This window comes from Spermophilus citellus (assembly GCF_964194105.1).
Source record: "Spermophilus citellus genome assembly, chromosome: 3".
NCBI classification, from domain to species: domain Eukaryota; kingdom Metazoa; phylum Chordata; class Mammalia; order Rodentia; family Sciuridae; genus Spermophilus; species Spermophilus citellus.
In genome coordinates, this window is record NC_138184.1 from 5106585 (window position 1) to 5129382 (window position 22798).

General features: G+C 45.1%; 1 protein-coding gene across 1 annotated transcript in view; it reads right to left on the reverse strand.

Annotated features, from left to right (window-relative positions):
* Positions 1–22734, reverse strand: part of ELAVL1 (ELAV like RNA binding protein 1) — a 39391-nt gene extending 16657 nt beyond the window's left edge. The window contains exons 1-3 of the mRNA XM_081284988.1: positions 22564–22734; positions 10657–10844; positions 190–293 (exon numbers count right to left, since the gene is read on the reverse strand). Coding sequence (XP_081141114.1) covers positions 190–293; positions 10657–10828 — 276 coding nt within the window. The 5' untranslated portion in view covers positions 10829–10844; positions 22564–22734. The remainder of the gene's footprint in view (positions 1–189; positions 294–10656; positions 10845–22563) is intronic.
* Between the last annotated feature and the right edge of the window lie 64 nt (positions 22735–22798).

A 22798-nucleotide genomic window follows, 5' to 3' on the forward strand; every position in this document is an offset into this window, starting at 1 on the left:
GCCACAAGCCACCTATATAAAGTCTGGGACGGTCACCACTGAGTGCATATCTGACGGAACCCCCAGATTCCCTGAAAGCATCAGGCCTTGGAGGAGTAGTCATGCTAACAGTCCCTGAGATAGTGAGAGAGGGGCCAACTAGGACTTAGCCAGTGCAGAAACAGATGAAGTGTGAACAAATCTCTTTACCTTAATGGTTTTTGACTGAAGCCTCAGGCCATTCAGCGTGTTGATCGCTCTTTCCGCGTCCTTGGCAGTCACGTAGTTCACAAAACCATAGCCCAAGCTGTGTCCTGTGGAGAACAAGAGGACACCAATAAACCAGCAGGCAGGTGACAGTCATAAGAACAGCCAATGGGACTTTTCAACTGGGGAAAAGGGCAAAATCAGAAAAGAGAAGACCCAGGTGACACACCAAAATGTTAAGAACAGTGGCATCTAGGGGCCTGGATGGTGGCAAACCTGTACATTTTTGCAATGAACATAGATAACATTTATAATTTTAAACAAGTTATTTAAACAGTAATAGCATGCTACTGACTGTATCTGTAGAATGCTGACGACAGTACCATGGATGCTGGCTGGGATGACCTGGGTGGGCGAGGACAAGAAGAACCACAGAGGGATAGACTAGGGGGCAGAACCTGAAGGATGATGGTCTGTGTCCCCATTGATTCACTGCCACCTCATCCCCCAAAATGGAAAGGCTTGCTGAACTCTGGCACCACCTAGTGCCTGTTCCATTTACCTTACCAAACATAAGGCCAACTGGACCTAGTGGGAGGAGCAAGACAGAAAAGGGAACACCCAAGAAGAAGCTAGAACTGAGAGAATCCCAGCTAATTTCTAGGACTTCTCCCAACAGCACAACAGGGTTTTGCTAAGTTACTTAGAGCCCCAATATTGCCAAGGCCGGCTCAAACTTCTAATCTTCCTGCCTCAGCCTCCTGACTTGCTGGGATTAAAAGTGTGTGCCACTATTGGTCCACTGTACCACCACCATTGGCTCAAGTTTAGGGGAGTCATAAGGATGTAAAAACCCGAGTTCTTCGAAGAAAATTAGGGTGACAGGTAGGGTGATCCCAGCCTCTCTTTGTGAAATACACATGACAAGCAGGACACTAAAGAAAGACATGGAATGGCAGGAGGAAAGCCCAGAGAGACAGCTGCAGGGGTGTTAGAAAGGAGCCTCAGGGCATGTCCAGTCAAACCCTTTCACTGAAGGAGAAATGAGAGGCCCAGAGATGAGCACAATCCACATCCTCCCACCCAGCTCACGCCAAGACCTGCGATGCCAGTTAGCACCCACTTCATTCTGTTCCAGAGACAAAGCAGCCCCCTGTGACAAAGGCCTGAGCCATGTAGAGCAGAGATCCTCTCGGCTGCTAAGCTGGCTGCAAACAGAACCCAGACCTCTCTCACTGATAACAAGACCACAAACCTAGCACTCACCCACTGTGAGAATCTTAGGATCTCTACCTCTGTGTGGCTCCACGCTTTTGTCACGAGATTTCTGTGTCTCCAGTCAGCAGAGCAGAATGAAGCAATGAAGTGGGTGCTGACTGTACCACAAGTGTCTGCATGAGCTGGGAGGATGTGGATGGTGCTCATCTCCAGGCCTCCTTCCTTGCTGATAACAAGACCACAAACCCAGCAGAGAACCTAACCCAGTTTTTATTTATTTTAAAAAATTTTTTTGGCAGGGGACGGGAGTTCTGGGGATTGAACCCAGCAGCGCTTTACCACTGAGGTGCATCCCCAGCTCTTTTTTTTGGAGAGAGAGAGAGAGAGAGAGAGAGAGAGAGAGAGAGAGAGAATTTTTTAGTATTTATTTTTTAGTTTTTGGCGGACACAACATCTTTCTTTGTATGTGGTGCTGAGGATCGAACCCAGGCTGCACAGGCGAGCACGCTACCGCTTGAGCCACATCCCCAGCACCCCCAGCTCTTTTTGAGACAGCATTTTGCCAAGTTGCTGAGGCTGTCCTCAATCTTGCGATCTTCCTGCCTCAGTCTCCCGAGTTGCTGGAATTAAAGGTGTTTGCCACTGCACCTAGCCTAATCCAGTTTTGCTACTTTCTTTTTCAAATAGTTTAATTTTTTAAGATAGTTTTAAGATTTACAGAAAAATTATAAAGGTAACTAACACATGTAGAGTTCCCAAAGCCCCATCCCCTCCACTTACTCTCCCCTATTAGTAACATCTCATATTAGCAATGGTACATTTGTTATATTTAATATATGAAACCACTACAGGTATGTTATTAACTAAAGCCCACACCTGGTTGTCTTTAACTTCTCCTTTAAGGTTTTTTCCCTTCCTAGGACTCCACCCAGGATTCCATACTACATTTGGTCTTTGCATCTCCTCCGACTCTCTGGGCTGCGATGGTTTCTCAGACAGTCCTTAGTTTTGATGACCATGACAGCTTGCAATAGGGCTGGTCAGTATTTTGTATACCCCTACTTTGGGCCTATCTGGTGTTTTTTCTCAGGGTTAGACTGGATGATGGACTTGGGGGAAGAAGTCACGGGGTGAAGTGCCCTTCTTATCATGTCCTATCTTGGGCCAAAGACACAGGCCATCAACATGACATCGCTGTTGATGCTGAACTTAATCACCTAGTTGGGGCAGTGGGCTTGTCAGGTATCTCCACTGTCAAGTTCTCCCCTAGCCCCTACCATATTATCCTCTGGAAGGAAGTCTTAATGTGCATCTAACACTTAGGAAGTAACCCTGTGAGTTATGCTCCTTCTTCTCCTCCTTCACAGTGTGCCAGCTACATGCATTATCTACAATTCTGTGCAGGCCATTTTCTTTTTTAAAGAAAAGAACACCTCTTCTGAAACACTTGTGGAAAAGAGGAAGGGAGAGAAATAAAAGAAGGGAGGGAGGGAGTAGAGAACAAAATCTGATCCTCTACACCCACATTTCTAACAAAAACTTCATGGGTCTGAGGGATTCAGTTCCACAGTCCTGTCACAGTAAGGAGCTACTGCAGCAGCCAGGGACCATTGAGCACAAGCAGTTCAGACTAGAGTCTGAGAGCAGATTGTCTGTGGCAAAGACTACCAACCATCACTCTAGCCAGGCTGGATTTATTTATATACATACATATACATACATACACACACACACATATATATATATATATATATATTTAGTTACACATGAACATAATATCTTTAATTAACTAATTAGTTAATTCATTTTTTAAGTGGTGCTTAGGATCGAACCCAGGGCCTCACACATGCTACACGAATGTTCTACCACTGAGCCAAAACCCCAGACTGAATTTTTATTCCCAAGCACCTGCTCTAACCCTTCTCTGCTGGTCCCACTGTGCCCAGGCCAGAGAGCTTGTCCTATCTGTCCACAAACCCCAGAGCATCTCAGCTTCACTCTGGTAGGTACCACTGCTTTGGGGCCTTCTTGTCTTTCTGATCCACCCATGACCCTGGACCACCTGTCTCCTTTGCTGCCAGTTCCTTAGGTGGCCTATGGGATTCTAGGGAAAATCAGACACCACTAAGGACTAGTGTCCCAGGCTCTGTCCCTATGTCTTCCACAGTTCATCCCTGCCTACCCCATTCCTGCTTCCTCACTTCCCACCAACTTGGTGGCCCCCCTCCTAGCTGGTCCCCCAGGGTGGGTCACTGCTGCCTCTGGGGTGCCAGCCCATGGGTCTTCCTGAACTCTTGGCAGCGCTGGGTACTGCTCACCTCTTTGGATGCCACCTCTTCTAAGGCATGAAAATACCACCAGGTTTTCTTCTCCTGACTATCCTCCTTGGGCTCCTCAGTCATATGAACCTCCTGACTATGCTTGCACCCAAACCTGCCAATGTCACCAAGGAAATCACTCATCCTCAGATGGTCACAGCTTTGTGGGGCACCTCCAAATGCACACATCTTTAAATCCTGATGCACCATGGGGATCTGAAAGATCACTATAGTCTGGCCCAGTAGTGCCATGACTCCTGACTCAGGCTCTTCCCTCACTCGGGAAACAAGGTATGGCCCTAGGAGTAGGCAGCACCCAGAGGGGTGCTGTTCTTTGTAATCCAACCCCTTTGCTCTTTTTGGGATAGAATGTTCCATGGAACCTCCCCTTGTGTGTTCCCTATATAAGAAGAAAGAATCCCAGTGGCTCTCTCTCTCTTTCCACAGACCCCTAAGGTCGGAGAGCTGTCATAGGACCCAAAGAATAAGGTATTTCTCTGTTTCTGTGTGATTATTTCATGCAGCCCAGTTAACCTGGAGCAACCCTGAGTGTTTAGTCATAAGATGCAATACAGCTTCCTTGGCCTGCTTCTTCTCCATCCTCTTCAATGAGCTGACATGCAATTGAGCACCTATTATGGTGTCAGGTCCTATGCCTTGCTAGGAAACTAATGAGCAGAGCCCCCCAAGATAAAGCTTGGTGGTGAGGCCTGCCTAAGTCACAGCTGGGGATAACCAGGGCCCCTGAGATGAGCAATTCGGTGGAGAAGATGAAGCAGGGAGATGAGGGAAGGAAAGAGGAGGGGACAAGGAGGGTAGGACAATAAATCTTACAGGTAGGATTGAATAAATCTTACATCTAGGATCTGAAGATGTCACAAGCCTGTGCTCTCCTGACTCTCACTTCCCAGAATTGCAGAAACACAATTCTGGCTTCAGGTAAGGTTCTGGGCTTTGGTTCTCTGACTTGTCCATCATTAGCATTAATCTCCAAGAAGTTAAAATTCAGATGTCAGTGGTGATTTGGTATATCTAGGTGGAGCCTTAGATTTACACTTTTCCAAGTCCGCAGATGATGTAGGGGTCACTGTACACAGCATGTGGAGACACACTACTCTGGAGAAAAAGAGGCTGCTTCTCCATGAAGCATCATTTGTGTGGTCCTGTCAGGCTTCCCTAGGCAAACCTGGACCAGTGTTCTTGCATTGCAAACATATTTTTCTCTGACTTTATACAAGGGTTAAGACTGAAGAGACAATTTTTGGCCACTTGTCTTATGTTGCCAGACATAATACTTTATTCCCTTGATGCTTCTTGGAACTGGGAGCCTTGGCTTGATCTGTAGTGCGTAGCTAAGAGAGGTGAGGCCTCCTCTGCAGTGTGAGATGGCAGATGCTATGAGCTCATTCTTTTAAAGGTCTGGGGGCTCCAGGAAATACTTCACTGAGAGACAGAAACTGGATCTTGGGGTGGTGAAAAGAGTGAATTAATTAGGTAATAAAAGTAAGAAACAGGTAAGGGCCCCAAAAGAAAGAAAATGGGCAAAGAATAAGAAGAGTATGTTACAAAAGCAGAAATACCAATAGCCGGTAAATAGATGAAAACGATGATGAACTTCACCAGAAATTTGAATCAGTGCCACGATCGAATGTCATCTGTTACTTCAGAGGCTGGCAAAGAGGAGAAATCCTGCTAGGCTCTGGGGACAGCAGGGTTGAGTAGAAGAGAGGGCAAATTGGCAACAGGGACCAAGAGTTCTTAGAAGGAACAATCTCCCGTCCACTGTTTCACTTCCACGAAGGCTTTCTATGGAAATAACCAGCGAGCAAAGATATATGCCAGGATATTTATCTTGGTAGGACATAATTATAAATATGAAAAAATGGAAAACAGATTACTCTGTACCCACTGTGGTGATGGGATAGTGCAATGCTCAGTGACAGGAAATGTTCAGATGCAAAGTTTACTGTATATCTTGTGGGGGTGCCAGCTCACTTCTATAAAAGTGCAGGATTATTTATGATAATTACTTAAAGTCTGGAAGGACATGAACCCAAAAGGTAACAGTGGAAGGATTATTGGTAACTTAAACCTTCCTTCCTTTTTATCTCATGCTTAAATTTTTTCTGTAAGAAACAAAGACATGGGCTGGGGTTGTGGCCCAGCGGTAGAGCTCTTGACTAGCATGTGTGCGGCACTGGGTTCAATCCTCAGCACCACATAAAAATAAATACATAAAAATAAAGGTATTGTGTCTTCATTACAACTTAAAAAAATTATATATATATGTATACACACACACACACACACACACACACACATATATAAATAAACAAAGACATATCAAGGAATAAAAGTGCGTAGGCAGGCCAAGTGTGGGAGGGCATTCCTGCAGAGGGAACAGTGTTTGGGAAATACAGAGAGCCCAAAAGTGTGCATTACTGGGAAATGACGGCCTCAGTGCAGCCTGAGAGAGTGGTGAGGGAACAGAGGATGGGAAGAAGGAGCATCTAGGGGTCTTGAGAGCCATGGGTGGGCTTCATCCAATTAGAGGTACATGGCCAAAAGACAGAAGTCAAGAGGGCTTGAGGCTGGGTCCATGAGGTTGAAGGGTGGACTTCCACTCCATGTGGGTCATAAAGAGTCACTGCAGAAAGACTAAACACCAGAGCCAAGAGTATGGCAGGACTGGGCAGGAAAGTACCGAGCAGCAAAGCTGGATGCCAGAGGCTCCCTGAGGCTAGCATTTATGAATGGGACAGCCACAACACACACCATCAAGGGGACTTGCCCCTGGCTGGCCAGAAACATTCTGAATATTGAGGCCAGAACACTGGACATCCCTTTTGTCCCTGACCCTCAACAAAAATATGGTAAACGAATGATGTCTGCCAGCATGCACTCTCCTCAATCCCTAGCTCCTTTCCCTCTTCACTTACTCAGTCACTCATTCAGCACTGCGGCTTCGTGTAGGGCTACAGAGTTAATAAGGCTCCTGCTTCCTGGAACTATTGATGTACTAGATGAGGAAGTTGTAACCTCAGTGCAGTGTGGAAACCTCTTGGTGCAGGCCTTCCTGGTTGCTATGGGAACCCATAAGCAGAACATCTGCCACAGACCAGGCAGGGCCAAGAAAGGCCTCCTCAAGTAAATTCAACTCAAGACCCAAAGGGTTTTAGAGGAGAAGGCTGAGAGGGTCACACTCAGGTTAGGGAAGATGTTCCTTCACTGCAGTGAGGAGATGATCTGGAAGGAGGACGTAGGACTAGTTAGGAGGTCACAGTGATGATATGCAGGCAAAGGCAATGGTGTGCTAAGTAGGATGGTGCCTAGGGAGATGCAGGAAAGGGGTGGACTGAAGAAACATTAGGAGGATGAGTGTTAGGTCACAGGTCAGAGGCTACCCTGATTTCCAACCACAACCAGTGGGTGAACAGTGGTGCCATCTACCAAGACAGGAACACTGGACACAAGTGGCCAATTTGCAAGATAAGATCAGTTTTGGATACAATCCATCTGTGGTGATGAAGAACATGGAGTTCAGGAGCACTTTCTGGTCAAGACAGAAGTGGCAAACTTGGGATATGCTGAAGCCAAGGGGATTGAATCTGCTCCTCCAAGTGCCAGCTTTGAAAGAAAAGGAGGGCTATGAAGTAATTAACCCTGGGGACTGCCTACCTTCAAGGCTGTAAAAAGGAATAGCTGCAAGAGAGAAAGCAAGTGAGCACGGCTTCAAAGGTAGAAAGATAGCCAGGGTGGGTGGTTTACAAAAGCCAGAGTAAGCCAGAGTAAGGGGATGCTTCTAGAAGGAAGTCATGGGGAAAAAAAGAAAAACAAAATGGAGTGGAGATGGAGAATTTGACAGTCTATGCATGGAAGAATATGCAGATCCATGGCTCTCACCTAGGGGCCATTCTGCCTCCAACAGGACACAGAGCAGTGTCTAGGGACATGATTGGGTTTTTACAACTCCAAGCAGATGGAGGCCAAGGATGCTGCTCAACACCCTTCAATGCACAGCCTGGCTCCAGATAGAATTATCTAGTCCTAAATGTCAATAGTGCTGACACAGAAAACCCTTGAGCAAGAGGAAGTTGGAGCTGGGCATGGTGGCACCTGCCTGTAATCCCAGTGGCTTGGGAGGCTGAGGCAGGAAGATTGAGAGTTCAAAGCCAGCCTCAGTAACAGGGAGGTACTAAGCAACTCAGTGAGACCCTGTCTCTAAAGAAAATACAATAGGGCTGGGGATGTGGCTCAGTGGTTGAGTGCCTCTGGGTTCAATCCCCAGTACCCTACCTTTGCCAAAAAAAGAGGAAGTTGGGAAGTCTAGAAAGAACTCTTAAACAATGATGGGGTGATCCTGCAGAGACCCAGACAAGCTATTGGTTCCATTATGAAGTAGGAGGTAGTCATCAGCTGAGAGTGAGTGTGGTTATAGGCCAGAGGAAAAACACATTGAAATGGTAGTCATGGAGGCTGGAGACACCCATAGAATAAACTGAGTAGGCCAGGATTGGACTCAGCAACATGACTATCTGGCTGGGGGTAAAAGACTTTCTTGCTGGGGTGGGCAGCTGTAGTTCTGATCAGTATAAAGCAAACTAGTGTCACAAAATGACAGACAGTGAAATTTAAGTCCATAGCCCCAGGATCACCTAGTGAAGAAGTTACCATATGCTGGTAGCAAGAGGAGAGAAATGAGGCTCAGCAGGTACAGTGGTGCACACCTGTCAGTCATCCCAGAGGCTTGGGAGGTGGACACAGGAGGATCGAAAGTTTGAGGCCAGCCTCAGCAACTTAGCAAGGCACTAAAAACTTAGCAAGACCCTGCCTAAGAATAAAAATATAAAAAGGGCTGGGGATGTGGCTCAAGTGGTTAAGTGCCCCTGGGTTAAAAAAAGAAAAAAAAAAAAAAAAAGAAGAAGAAATGAGGGCTCACTGAGCTTTAGATAAAGCTCCATGTGAGGACTCTAAAGATGACGAAGTAGAGCTGGGGGCCCATGTAAATCTCCTCTACAACCCCTAGCTCGCTGACCACTGCCTAAGAAGAAGATAAAACTTATCTCTGAATTTTCATATCATACTTCCACTGGATTCTTTGGCTCCCAAAATCAGTTCATCAAACCTAGTTGTTCTATTTGCATAGCTTATATTTCTCTGAAAACCACAACAGATCAATGAACATCAAAGAAGTCAGATAAAGTCAGGTAACCCTTACAAATCAGATTCTAATGCTGGGAATATCAATTGTGCTGATATTCCCTTCCACCAGAACACAAATGGGGAAAGGCAAGACTTGTTAGAGGCACTGAGGCACTGGAGAGTTTAAAACCTTTCTGACAGGATTCTTCTTCTTCTTCTTTTTTTTTTTGTGTGTGTGTGTGTGTGTATGTATGTATGTGCTGGGGATTGAATCCAGGGGTGCCTTACTTCTGAGATGCATCTCTAGCCTTTTTTTTTTTTTTTTTTTAATTTTGAGACAGGGAGAAAAAAAAAGTTGTCCAGGCTGGCCTCAAAGTTGCAATCCTTCTGTCTCAGGCTTCCAAGTAGCTCAGATTATGGATGAGTACTACTGTGCCTGGCAGGACAGGATTCTTATTTAGAATGGTGTTCTAAAACATTCTAATACTGTTCAAATTTTCCTTCTTCTTCTTCTTCTTTTTTTTTTAATATGTGGTGCTGGGGATCGAACCCAGGCTCTTGTGCATGCAAGGCAAGCTCTACCAACTGAGCTATATCCCAAGCCCAAGTTTTTATATGATCTAAAGTTTCTCTTTAGAAAGTGTTTATTAAATAAGACTCTCAGATTAGGATGAAGAAGAGGCTTTTGGGTTCAATGCCTCCATCTGATGAGCTAATTCTCTGGATAGCCATTAGACAAACTTTATAGGGGTCATCCAGGGGTCAGGTGTCTTGAAGTTACTGGGAAAATGTTGAAGGTTGATGAAGCTAGACCACGAGTACACTGAGTTCAATATGTTACTCTTTGTTCATGTATATTTGACATTTTTCATAACAAGAATGAAGGTTGTTTTTTGTTTTTAAACTTTAAATTTGTTTATAGGATAGAGAATCCTCACTCCTAAGAGGACTGCTCATTCCCCTCATTAGGTAGGGGAGGTGGGGGAGGTGAGAAGGAGCAGGAAGAAGATGAGAGCTCCTCAGAACAATACTTCTCTGAGGAGAAAAGAAAGAAACAGTGCTTTGGAGCACTGGGTCTTTTCTTTGCTGCAGAATCCCCAAAGCCATACTCTCAGAATGGAGACCAACTCTTAGGTAGGGCCTCAACAGAAACCTGGCCTTCTCCAAACACCTGCAAGCCAGGGAATATCAGGCCATAAGCGCTGCCACCTCTGTTTCATGGACAGGGACAGGGAGCCTAGAAGTCATACGGTGAGGGAGCAGAGGAGCAGGGATGTCAGTTGCTCTGCTCTTGCCCCACAGTGTTCAAGCCGGGTAGAGTGCAGAAGTTCAAGTTGATGGCGTGAAAATGAACGACAGGGTCCTGCTGCCAGCTGGACTGTGCATGGGGATCTGTAGAGACACAGGCACAGGCCTGACAGTACCTGCCCACAGCAGGGAGTCACTCCCACACATGGACTTGATTAACCTGTGCAGAACAAGCTGTTGGCCCCTTTTAGCTTTCAAAGTATTCTGTTTCTGCTGGCTCCTCAGTTTTCCTCTGCTCTCATGTCTTAATTTTGTATGTGTACTCTGTTTTACAAAGAATCTTTCATCTTTTAGAAACCTATCCAATCTTATGCAAGGGCAGTGGAAAAAGAGAGTTTGAGATTAAAAATGAAACTTGACAGCCATTGCTCCACAGCTATGGCTATTCTGCACTGAGGAATGTGACAGAGTCACAGGCAGGCAAGTGAGTGCTTAATAGGACAGCCGCCGGTACCTGCTTCATAAAAACCTCTCATGTCTTTACCTGCTACTTTATCCCGAATAAGTTTTGCAGATTCAACTTCACCAATGCTGCTGAATAGACTTCGCAACTCGTCCTGGGTCATGTTCTGAGGGAGGTAGTTGACAATTAGATTTGTTCTCCCAATGTCGTCCCTGCAGTCTTCGGCCATGTGGTCTTCATAACCATTAGACATTGTATTTCTTAAAAATCTGTAAAGAAAAATAAGATCAAGTAAGTTCCAAATGTTCACACTGCAATATATAAAGGTAAAACTAATGACTAGGTTCATACTTGGGAGATTTTGACTATGGCAACAGAAAAACCTGACCATGAATGCTCATGGCAGCTTTACACATAACTGCCCAAACCTGGAAGCAACCTGAACACTTCTCCTCAATACATGGACAGAAAATAAACTCCATTCCTATGGTACATCAGAAAATGAAGTATTATTCAGTGTTTAAGAGAAATGAGCTATTAAGCCACAAAGACCAGGAGGAACTTTATTTTTTGTTTATTTTTTATTTTTATTTTTTGGCGGGCTGGGGATTGAATATAAACCCTCGCACGTGCCAGGCAAGCACTCCACTATTGAGTTACACCCCCAGTCCAAAAGGATGAATTTTAAATGCATATTGCTAAGTGAAAGAAACTATGACATTCTAGAAAAAAGGCCAAAGTATGGAGACAGTAAAAAGGTCAGGGATTGTCAGGGATGAGGATGGAGAGGGACGAATAGGTAGAGCACAAGAGATTTTTAGGGCAGCAAGGGTTCTGTAGTATTTTCTAATGGATGCAGGACATTATATGTTTGTCAAAGACCACTTGACATATAACACAAAGAATTAAGATTGATGTGAATTACAGGCTTTAGTTAATAACAATTATCAATATTGGCTCATTAATTATAACAAATGTACCACACTAATATAAGATGCTTTTAGTCCCAGGTGTGGTGTACACAGGAGAGGTCTGAGGGAACTCACTATAGTTCCTGTAAACCTAAAACCACTCTAAAAAGTAGTCACAAAATAGAACAACTCCAAGTTCACCTACGTCCACTGACAGGGCTTTAAAGTAACTTAGACCCAATTCCAGTACCATGAATCAAGTTCCTGTGAAGAGTGTTTGGGCTTTCTCTCAAAAGCTTCTGGCTGCTTTCTCCCTGTATCCAGTGCTGATTCTGGCTGGCTACTGCAAGCCTGTGATGTGTACCCCAACATCCCAACCACGGCCACCCTGTCTGTTATCACGCAGGCAGGCAAAATTCCTTGTGCCCTTTAGCTCCAAAGACCCAGGGACTGAGCTGGAAAGAGGTTGGTGTTTCTCTACCAGTCAGAGGAGACTGGTTTTCATGGCTTTCTTAGAAACACCCAGCCTGCCACAGTCTTCAATTTCAGTGACCAACATCGAAGCCCAAGATGGATTTAGAGAAATGTCTGGAGTGATGTAGCCTAGAGCAGGAAGATCACTCTTCTTAAGTGTAGCCTACATTGGCAAGTCAGAGTGATGCCTAACATAAGCAGTTCCACGTCCCTGCCTCTGAATATGTAGGCACCACCCACCTACCACCCAGAGGTCTCAGAGGGCAGCCCCCCTTTTTCTGGATCCCTGATGTGCAGTGTTATGTTTGAATACCCAGAGCCCACGGTCATAAGCCCTTCTTTAAAAATAGCCTTGCCAGAGTTACATAAAACTCTAAACATCTCTTGCAGAGATTTCCCACCTAGCCCTTGAATCAACACTAGGAGAGGAATTGGGCCTGGTTGCTTTATTCCTGGTGGAAATGTTCAGGTCTTCCCTAGCCTACCTACTCTCAGGCAAATGTGCATAATTAGTACACTTTCCTAGCATTTCTGCTACTTATTTGAAGGTATCTCTGTTCCTTGCTCTTTATAAAGTAGGTTCACTTCGAAAAAAGACTAGAAAGTTAAACATCATAAAATTAAAAACTTTCTGTAGGGCAAAAAGCATCATAAACAAAGACAAGCAGCAAAAAACAGAAAATATTTGCTGCACATTATTTACATCAAGGGTTCTCACAGGTTGGGCAATTCTGCTCCCAAAGGACACTGGGCAATTTTTCTGCAGCCATTTTTGGTTAGCACCACTTGGGGGCAAGGATGCTACTGGCATCTAGTGGACAGAGGCCAGTTTGCTATCAACTAAACCTTCTGCAAGGTGCAGAAGAATGCCCATAACATCCAGCCTGAAATGTCAACACTGCTGAGGTTGAGAAAACTTAATTCACAGCATCTAATTTAAAAAACGCAACATATTACATAGGCAGGCAAGACACAGCAAAGTGGACAAGGATATGGTCTACAACTTATGGATGCTGGCAATTCCTATGATGCTAAACCCATGAAAAGCTCAACTTCATGAACAATGAAGAAAAATAAAATGAGACGCTGCTTTCTGCCAGTCAGAAGGAATAAAATCCAGGATAGACAAAATCTACTGTAAGTAAGGATAAAAGGGAGAGACAGACTCATTGACTGTTGACAGGAATGGAAGATGGTCCAACCTTTTTGGAGGATAACCTGGCAGTGCCTACCAAAATTTTTCAGGTAAATGCTACCACAAGACTCAGAACTGAAGGAATCTATTCCACAAAAACAAGCACACATGTGCAGGTTAATAAGCAAGAACACAACACACTCTATGGCTTGTAGAAGTATAAAATTGAACATAACCTACATATATATTAAAAGGGGATGGCTAATAAATATCAACTTTCAACAGAAAGTATTAAAGTTTAATCAAGAAAACCTCCATGAATCTGTTAAATCATCTGTGGCTGTGAGATTTTAAAATAGATCATGAGCTATAAATGATCAAAAATAAACAAATGAACAAAAACATCTGCTGAAGCCTGATCCAAAGAACACAGGTTAATGTGAAATTAACCTATGAAAAATTAAAATGCACAATGAAGTTTTGTTCAAGATGTATTCAAACATTTGTCTTCTTTTATCCTTTAAAAAGTTTTTAATTGTAGACGGACACAATACCTTTATTTTATTAATTTTATGTGGTGCTGAGGATGGAACCCAGTGCCTCACACGTGCTAGGCAAGCATTCCACCACTGAGCTACAATCCCAGTCCCCTTTCTTCTTTATTTTTTCCTCTTTCCTCTCCTCACTTTTTCTCTAAGAGTTAGGCATCTCCTCTTCTGTTTTTCCCTCATCCTGCTTTCATGGAGGATAAACTGGACAATGGTTACCCCCACTCTTATCATTCTCCTTGCCTGGTAAAAAGTAGACCTTCTAACATGGGACTGCTCACCATGTTCTGCAGGATGAGTCCAGTCCACTGCCTGTTTATATAAAGTTTTATTGAAACACAACCACTCTTACTTGTTTACATACTGCCTGTAGCTACTTTTTGCTATCATGACAGAGCTGAGTAGTAACAACCTAGTACCGACCATATGGCCCACAGAGCTGAAAATATTTACCATCTGGCTCTTACAGAAAAAGTTTGCTGACCTCTGTTCTAAAATGCAAAAGTTTCAGCTTTACTAGAGAAAAATCTTTTGGATTTTGTGACATTGAATTAGGCAAAAATTTCTTAGAATACCAAAAGCTTTCTTTTCTAAAACACTGATAAACTGGCTATCATCAAAATTTAAAATACAGTGCTGGAAGAATTAAAATCCAGTCTGGAGAAAATATTTGCATAAAAGAGCTTGTATTCAGTGTGTGTGCACACACATACACACACACCCACACACTCCACTTTTTCTTTCAGTGCTAAGGATCAATCCCAGGGCTTCATGCATGCTAGGCAAATGCTCTATCATGGAACTACCTCCCCAGCCCCAGAATGTTTTTTACAAGTTCTCAAAACAAACAAACAAAAATCCAATTTCAAAAATACCAAAAGATTTGAACACTGCATCAAGTAAGATAGACAGATGGCAAATAAGTATATGAAAACATGTTTAACATCACTAATCATTAGGGAAATGCAAATCTGGGGGGGAATGCAAATTAATTATCAGAATGGCTAAAACAAAATTAAATAATAAATGATGACATAATGGACAATGTCAAGTGCTGGGAAGAATGGGGAGAAATCACACCTTTCATGCACTGCTGATGGGAATACAAAAATATAGTCACTTTGGAAAGCAGAGTAATGGTTTCTTAGTTAAATACAGACTTAGCATATGATCCAGCAATCCTACTCATAGTATTGGTGCAAGAGAAGTGAAAACTATGCTCATACAAAAACTTACATACAAATCCTTATAGCAGATTTATTCAGTCACCAAAATTTTGAACACCACAGATGTCCTTTAAGCTGCTCACAGATCAATTATGATATACCATACAATGGAATATAAGTCAGCAACAAAAAAGGAACTACAAATTCATGATACTTTTATAAATCTCAAATACATCATGTTAAGTGAAAGAAAACAGACTCAAAAGGCTACATACAGTTTGATTTCATTTTTATGACATTCTATAAAAGGGCCTAAGCACTAAGCACTGATGGTCCCCAACTTATGATGGTTTTAAGACTTTTCCAGGCTGGGGTTTGGCTTAGTGGTAGGGTGCCTGCCTCGCACATGTGAGGCACTGGGTTTGATTCTCAGCACCATATAAAAATAAATAAATAAAATAAAGATATTGTGTCCATTTACAACTTAAAAAATTTTTTTTAAAAGAGTTTTCAATTTTATAATAATTTGAAAATCTCGTTCTCACTTGGATTATGGATTTTATTCTTTTCCTGAGCTAGTGGTATGCCATCCAATACTCTCTTGTGATGCTGGACAACAGCAGCTCCCAGCCAGCCATGTGATTATGAGGGTAAAACACCAATACTCTACAGTGTACTATATGGTGGTAATAGTGTATTACATGCATTTTTCAACCATCATTTTCAAATAATGATGAATTCATCAGTATGTAATCCCACTATAAGTCAAGCAGCATCCATGTAGGGATAGATCATGGTTGCCAGGAATAGGGAATGAGGGGAAGAATTGACTAACAAGGACAGCAAGAGGCAATATTTTTGAACAATGAACTTTCCAGTATCTTGATGGTAGTAGCAGTTACACAAGTTTATGCATTGTCAAAACAAACTAAGCCAGGTATGGTGGTACGTGCTTAATAATTCCAGCCACTCAGGAGGCTTCAGGCAGGAGGATCAAAAGTTTGAGGCCAGCCTGGGCAATTTAGCAAGATTGTTACAAAATAAAAAGAGACAGGAGTATAGCTCAGTGATAGAGCCTGTGACTAGCAAGTGTGAGGCCCTGAGTTGAACCACAGTTGTGGTGAGGGGTGGGTCCCAAAGAACAACAAAACAACAACAAAAACAAACAAACAAAAAAACCCTTCAAACAATCCTATACCAAAAAGAATGAATTTTCCCCACATGCAAATTAAAAAATAATGATTTCAAAAGACAACTTCTGCTTTTCTACCCTGCTTCACAGCCCACTCTCTTGTCCTGACATGCAATCAAGGCTGAACAGCCCCATGCAGGCTAAGGCTCTGGCCAATGCAACAATGGAGAAACAAACCCCCCAAAGTAGTCTCACTGGGGTCATTATGCCCTGCTCTCTACGGCCCTGTCCTTGATCTTTTTCTTTTCCCTAATATTTTTTTAGTTGTAGTTGACACAATATCTTTATTTATTTTTATGTGGTGCTGAGGATTGAACCCAGCGCCTCACACGTGCAAGGCGGGCGCTCTACTGCTGAGCTACAGCCCCAGCCCCTGTCCTTGATCTTTTCCAAGTCTGCATGGCCTGTGACCTGGGCCCAGCCAGTCTTGGTATACACTGGATCTAACCACAACCTTACCACCATAACCAGGCCTTGTAATCACCCAATTATCAGTGATTCCCAAGTCACTGCTGCCTCCTGCCAGTTCCAAGTCAATTTGCTCAGCCCCTCTGGTTTTCCCTGTTGGCAGTCACAACCCACTGAAGCTCAGAGGTCACACTATTTTCCTGGTTCTCTTTTGAAATCATTATTTTTTTTTAATTTGCATGTGGGGAAAATTCATTCTTTTTGGTATAGGATTGTTTGAAGGTTTTTTGTTTGTTTGTTTTGTTGTGGTGGTGGTTTTATCGCGCTATTAATAAGTGGCAGGACTTGGTCTGAGCTGTTACTACAGAGCAGTCTCCCCAGCATGAATCATAAGATTTCTGTGATGAGGCGCCCACTGGGTCCTGCCTTGGCCTTGCCTGCCCCGGCTTCGCCCCAATGTGCCATCCTATTTTGGGGCCTGTTTTGGCTTCTCCCTTTACACAGCACATCCACCATCCTTCTCCCTGCTCACCTTTTAAAAAGTCACCTCCACCAGAACAACAGGTGGCAATAGGTCTCAGTGCCTTATGCCATTGCTGTAAACCTTTATTACTGCTCTAATCATTCTGCACAGTAATTTACTTGCTTTGCACCACTGTCAAGGGGAAAGCCTTGAGGGCCGAGGGCACACTAGTATCGTTTAAGGGTTTCCAGGTAAACCTAAGGGGCCTGGCAAATCCAGCATACATTACACAAAGAGACTCCCCATCTTCTTTGGAATCATGTGTATCAGGAGCATATTTTTTTATGCTAAAGAAGGCCAGTCAGAAACTGTCCTGTCATTCTATTAACACATTTATTAACCAAACTTTCTTGGGATCATCAGTAAACATTATCCCAAAGAATCAGAGTCAACTGCAGGAAGTAGAAAGGGAAATTTTGTGTTAAGCAAAATTATTTCTGCTGATTTGGAAAGGTTCCCAGTAACTGGAAGCATCAGGGAGAGAAGTCTTGCTTAGATGATCTCAAGGTTTTCAACTCTATCACAACTATTTCAAACAATTTTGGTTGTGCTTGTGTGTAATACCAGTGATATCCACATGTGTGGAAAACTTACCCAACACAGAAGATACATGATATTTATACGTGACATAAAAGCATACACAGGTGGTCTACCAGTAAGTTTGCTTTCTATTAGGTATACATAAGAATCTGTCTCACTTTATAGTGATGGAGCAGGCTTTTTAAATGACTTAAGCCAGAACAAAACTAGAACAGTCAAATATACCTTCAAGCTCAACCTTGACACTTCACACATCATCTGACAGGGCTTGGACTCAATTTCTAAGGTCCTTTACAGATGTAAAACTCTGAGTCTTCAAGGTAAAAGTCTCAGGTCACCAGGAAATGCTCTGGTGCCAGGGAAAACTAAGGATACCACCTGACCCAATTACGAAGGCTTGGGTGGATACACCGCACACAGCAACTTACTGGCCTCTGTCTGCAGCCTACAGAGGGGAAAGCAGCCTGGTTGGGGCGGCTCCTGCTAAGTTAGAGCAATTCTATATCAGCCAGACTGAGAAGCCAATGTGGGGGCAGGGAGTGTGTGTGTGGGGGGGAGTGTGTGGAGAAGCAGGTCAGATGCAGCCAGAATATGGCACAGTCCAAATGCTCTGTGCACCATAGGGGACCTGATCAGCTCCAGAGCCCTGCTAAGAGTCCCAGCTCTCTCTAGCTGTTAAAGCTCTGTAACAAAAGCAACACAGCATAGCAGGAAAAAACATGGGCTCTGGAGTCTGACAAGCCTGAGCTCCAACACCAATCCTACTGCTGACCAACTTAACTACAGTAAGTCACTTTCTTCCCTGAGCCTGTTTCCCAACATTCAGATGGAATATCAACACCTGCTATACAGCACCTGGCACTTGATAAATGTGTTTCCCAACCTCCCTGTCTCTAGATACAAGAACCCTCATCTCCTCTCTTCCTAGTTCCTCTTCAAATCCCTCCACCCCAAATTACTCCAAGGGTGACACCTCCAACCTGTCCTTCAATTCACCTCTCTCCATTCTTTGTACCTCATCAAGCACCAAATCCTGCCAGTTTGACATCTGAGATATCTCTACCCCGCCCCCACCTCTCTGCCATCATCCTTAATCAGATCCCTGTCACCTCTTGCCTAGACCAACTCCTAAGGGGGGGTCTCTAAACCCTCCAAAGGCTCCTCTTCCTGTCTCTCAGTGTCTTGTTCACAGTGACACCAGCCTTGCCATTGAGTTGTTCTGTGCTGTTCCCTCTCCTGTGAACACTTCCTTTGGCATAAAGGTCTCTTTGATGGGTAGCTACATCCAGCCCTTTCTGAACCCACTGCTAACCCTGCCTTTCCTCAGCACAGATGGAGTGCCAACTACGTGCCAGGCACAGAACAAAGCACAGGGCATACAAAGCACAAGAGCACTCTTACCCTGCCACACAATCTTCCAGGATCACTTTGACCAGGCTGAGAAACTCACCTGACCCTTCTGGACCTGCCTGGTCAAACCAGTCCACACAGGGCTCCAAAACTACCTCTTGGTGCCTTCCTTCTCTCTTACTCTCTCAGGCCACTGGCTACCCCTAGACAGCCCTCCCCACACCTCTCTGGTCACAACAACATATTCAGACAAAAATAAAACCTCAACAACAGATAATCATTCCTTTCAACACATCACCAGAGACAGGCCTCTTCATCCTTAAAATATGGCACATCAAGATCTCTTCTCCCAATCCAAGTTCTAAGTCTTTAAGGAAGCAATTTCTTCTTCTTCCCAGTGATAATGAACACGCAGCTAAGTTCTGTGTTTCCAAGCTACGACAGTGCGAGTGCTTTGCGACTGACTCTGAGGCTCTGGGTGGAGCGGGGATGGATCACTGGGCATGCGAGTGAGTCTCTGTGCATAGACCCTGTGCCTTGTCCCACACCTAGCACGTGGTTAGCACTCCATCTGTGCTGGGGGAAGGCAGGGTTAGCAGGGGGCTCAGAAGTGCAAGCAGACTCTTCTGCCACCTTCCCACTTACTGCACTCTGCTCCAGCGATGTGTTTCTTGTCTCAAAACTCACTAAATCACAACTCTTGCCTTCTTGGTTTCTTTTAACAACCACTCATCTTTGGGTCACTCAAGTGTATGCACTTGCTCACTTCCCACACCTAAGCACCCCCAAGTCCTGTGACTCTGAACCCCTAATTATGTCTCAGCACTTTCCTCTCTGTCCTGACCACTGCAGCCTTGAGCCATATTCCTAACTTTTCTGACCTGAAGGAAAGAACTGCCTCCTAATTGGTTTTCTGACCTTCAGCTCTCTCTCTCTTCTGCTCTTTCTATGCATATCTAACTGCCTCTTTGGGGACTAATGGTGCTCAGTAGTCCCTCATAACACACAAGCCCTATGCCCAGCAGACCTGCAATTATGGCCACTATTCACTTCATCCTTCTTACCCCAGAAGTACCACATCCCATGGGTTTCTATAATAAATGGAGAAGTTTCCACCTCCATGTTTATTTGCCCCTATGATCCTGCATCCTACAAAGCCCTTCCCTCTGGCCTTTGCCTGACCACCAAACCTGTTCTCCACTCTGGGATTCTGTGCTCACCTAAGTCTGGATAACAATTCCATTTTCTGTGCTTCCACATCAGGCCGTGTATAACCATCACACTCAGCAGAGTGGCTGAAATGATCTACACAGCCATCATATATACCACTGGCTCCCTAAAGCCTACTGTAGGGCTTGGGACACAGCAGTAGAGCAGAGAGATTCATTCAAACCAGGAAAGCCAGGCTCACTTCCTTCCATAGGCTTGTTTCCTTTGGTCTTCCCCTGACTCCACAGTCTCAGGTTAGGCTCTCTACTTCACTACTGCCATCTAGGGGTGAGAAGCCAGCATTGCGCCTCTCTAACCATTCAGCATTCAATTTGATTCAATAAATTGAATGGGATGAGAACACAAACGAGGAACAGTTGATTCCCGTTGGGGTGGAGAAACGGCGGCAGTCAGGGTTGGCTTCAAATGATGAGTGTGCTCTGGGATGGGCTGTGTAGATCACCAGGTGATAGAGAACAGCATTCCAGACAGAGGAAGAAATAGGCATAAAGGGTCAGAGTTGGGAGTCTATATGCAGATGGGCAGAATAGAAGGGAGGGTTTGAGTATGTAAGAACTGGCATTCTAAGCTCAGGGCTTCTGACTCTCTTTCAAGTTACTCAAACAGATCAACAAAATTTGCTTTTTCCCACTCAGAGTTTTAATAAGGAGGGACAAAACCAGATCCACATTTACAAAAGACAATCTTGCTGCACTGTGGAAAGAGGACAGAGACGAGAAGCAGCAAGTGAAAGAAGTGACGGAGCAAGCATCAGAAGACAGCATTTTCATAATTCTTTCCTTTTCTACCTGATGCTCTGTTATCCCAGACTCAATATAACCAAAATGAAATTCTGCTCCCTCAAACAAGTGCTTCAACAGAAACATTATTTCCTGCCACATCTGGAGGTGTTTATATATCTGGGCCTCTTCGTGGACCCCCAAGTTTCAGCATTTTAAAACAGACCTCAGCACAGTTTTGCACACAGATATTCAATGGCAACAGAATGGGACTCCCTAAAACACTGCCTGAAAGGGTGCCCTAGACCCCTGTGATTATAAGCAGTGAAGCCCAGTGGTTCAGGGTAAGCATCAGAGTTCAAATCCTGCCTCAGCCACTTTAGTGCATGAAACAAGTTATACCACATGATCCATGTAAGCCTCAGTTTCCTCATCTCTAAAATGGCAACTATAACATTTCCTACCTCTAAGGCTGGAGACAAATGTCTGTGAAATGTCAAGACTATGGTAATCTGTCAATAAATACTGGCTAAATAAATAAGTACTGACAATTATTTATAACATCAGGTATTCCATGTTGGCCATGCACAACACAAGGGACTCCTCACATACTTAAGTGTGCACAATACTTTTGTCCTTACCATTTCAGAGATAAGACGACTAAGGCTAAAAGCAGCTGAGCTTGTTCAAAGTCTTGGGAGCATCTCCCATGGTAGAGGGAACTTTTAAGTTCAGGGATGGTTCTTATGGGGGTGGGGAGGATGGAGACACCCCAGGTGTCATCTGGAGATATTCTGGTCCTCACAACTGGGGGCAGGGACAAGGATGTTGCTAGCACCTAATGGGTTGAAGCCAGGGATGCTACTCAACTTCCTGCAATGTACAGGGCAGCACTCCACAACTAAAAATTATGTGACCCCAACAGTCAGTAGAGCTGAGTTTGAGAAACTCTTTTCTGGCTGGTTCATCCTCCCCATCTTCCCCCTTCTGCAGCACTGGCCATCAGGATCTCATATGAACACTTTTGATGAGGGGGCTCTGTCGCTCCGGGGGCAGCCCCATACAAAAGTTCTTCTCCACCTGCCCTGTAAACAGTAGGTACCAAAACCCATTTTAGTAAGCCTAGCAGGAGAAGACAAGGCAAAAGGAAGACCATCCGTCCCCCATTGTTGAATGCCGTTTGTTTTCAACATTACATATATTTTACAAATCTAAACATCCCACGCCCCACTAACAGCATTGTTAGAAATGGCGATCAGAAAAAAAAAAAATTTTTTTTTTTTTTTTTGTTTTCTAAGACTCCCATAGGTACTGAAAGGTTTACACACTTCTAAAAGCACTTCAGACCGGCGGCGGGGCTGACAACGACCACAAAAGAATCTGTAGGATTTCCCGGGGGAGCGAGCCCGTGGGCCGTGACCTCTGCGCGGTAAAGACTCTTGCCCCACTCCCCCGCCTCTGGCTCCACTCTCCCGCCCCCGGATGCCGGGCTTCCAAGACTACCGGGGCCACCGCTGCGGAGCCCGGCCCCCAGGCGCGTGCCCACGCCGAGTCCCCCTCGCCCGCCTCTCGTGGCGCGCGAGGAATCCAGTCCTGGGCCTGTCGCTGGCCCCCACGCAAGCCGGCTCCCGCCCGCCCGCCATTCTGCCGCGGCCCGCGCGCGTCCCCTCCCGCCTCGGCGCGGCCTGGGCCTCGGCCGGTGCAGGCCCGCGGGCGCCCGCGGCCCGGCCAGGCGAGCTCAGGCCTGCCGCGGCCTACCCTGTCGGGCGCCACCGAAGGTTCCCCGCCTCACCTGGACGCGGGCGGGCGGGCCCGGGGCTGCTCCGGGGCGGGCGGGCGGCGGCGGCGCGGCGCTAACGGCTCCGCTCGGCCTCGGTAGCGGTGGCGGCGGCAGCGGCGACGGCGACGGCGGCGGCGGCTCCTCCTCAGCGCGCACGACCCGCTCCGGCCCGCGGCCCGGACACGCCCCCCCGGCGCGCGCGCCCATTGGTCGATGTCCGCCACAGCGCGCTGTTCATTGGTCGGCG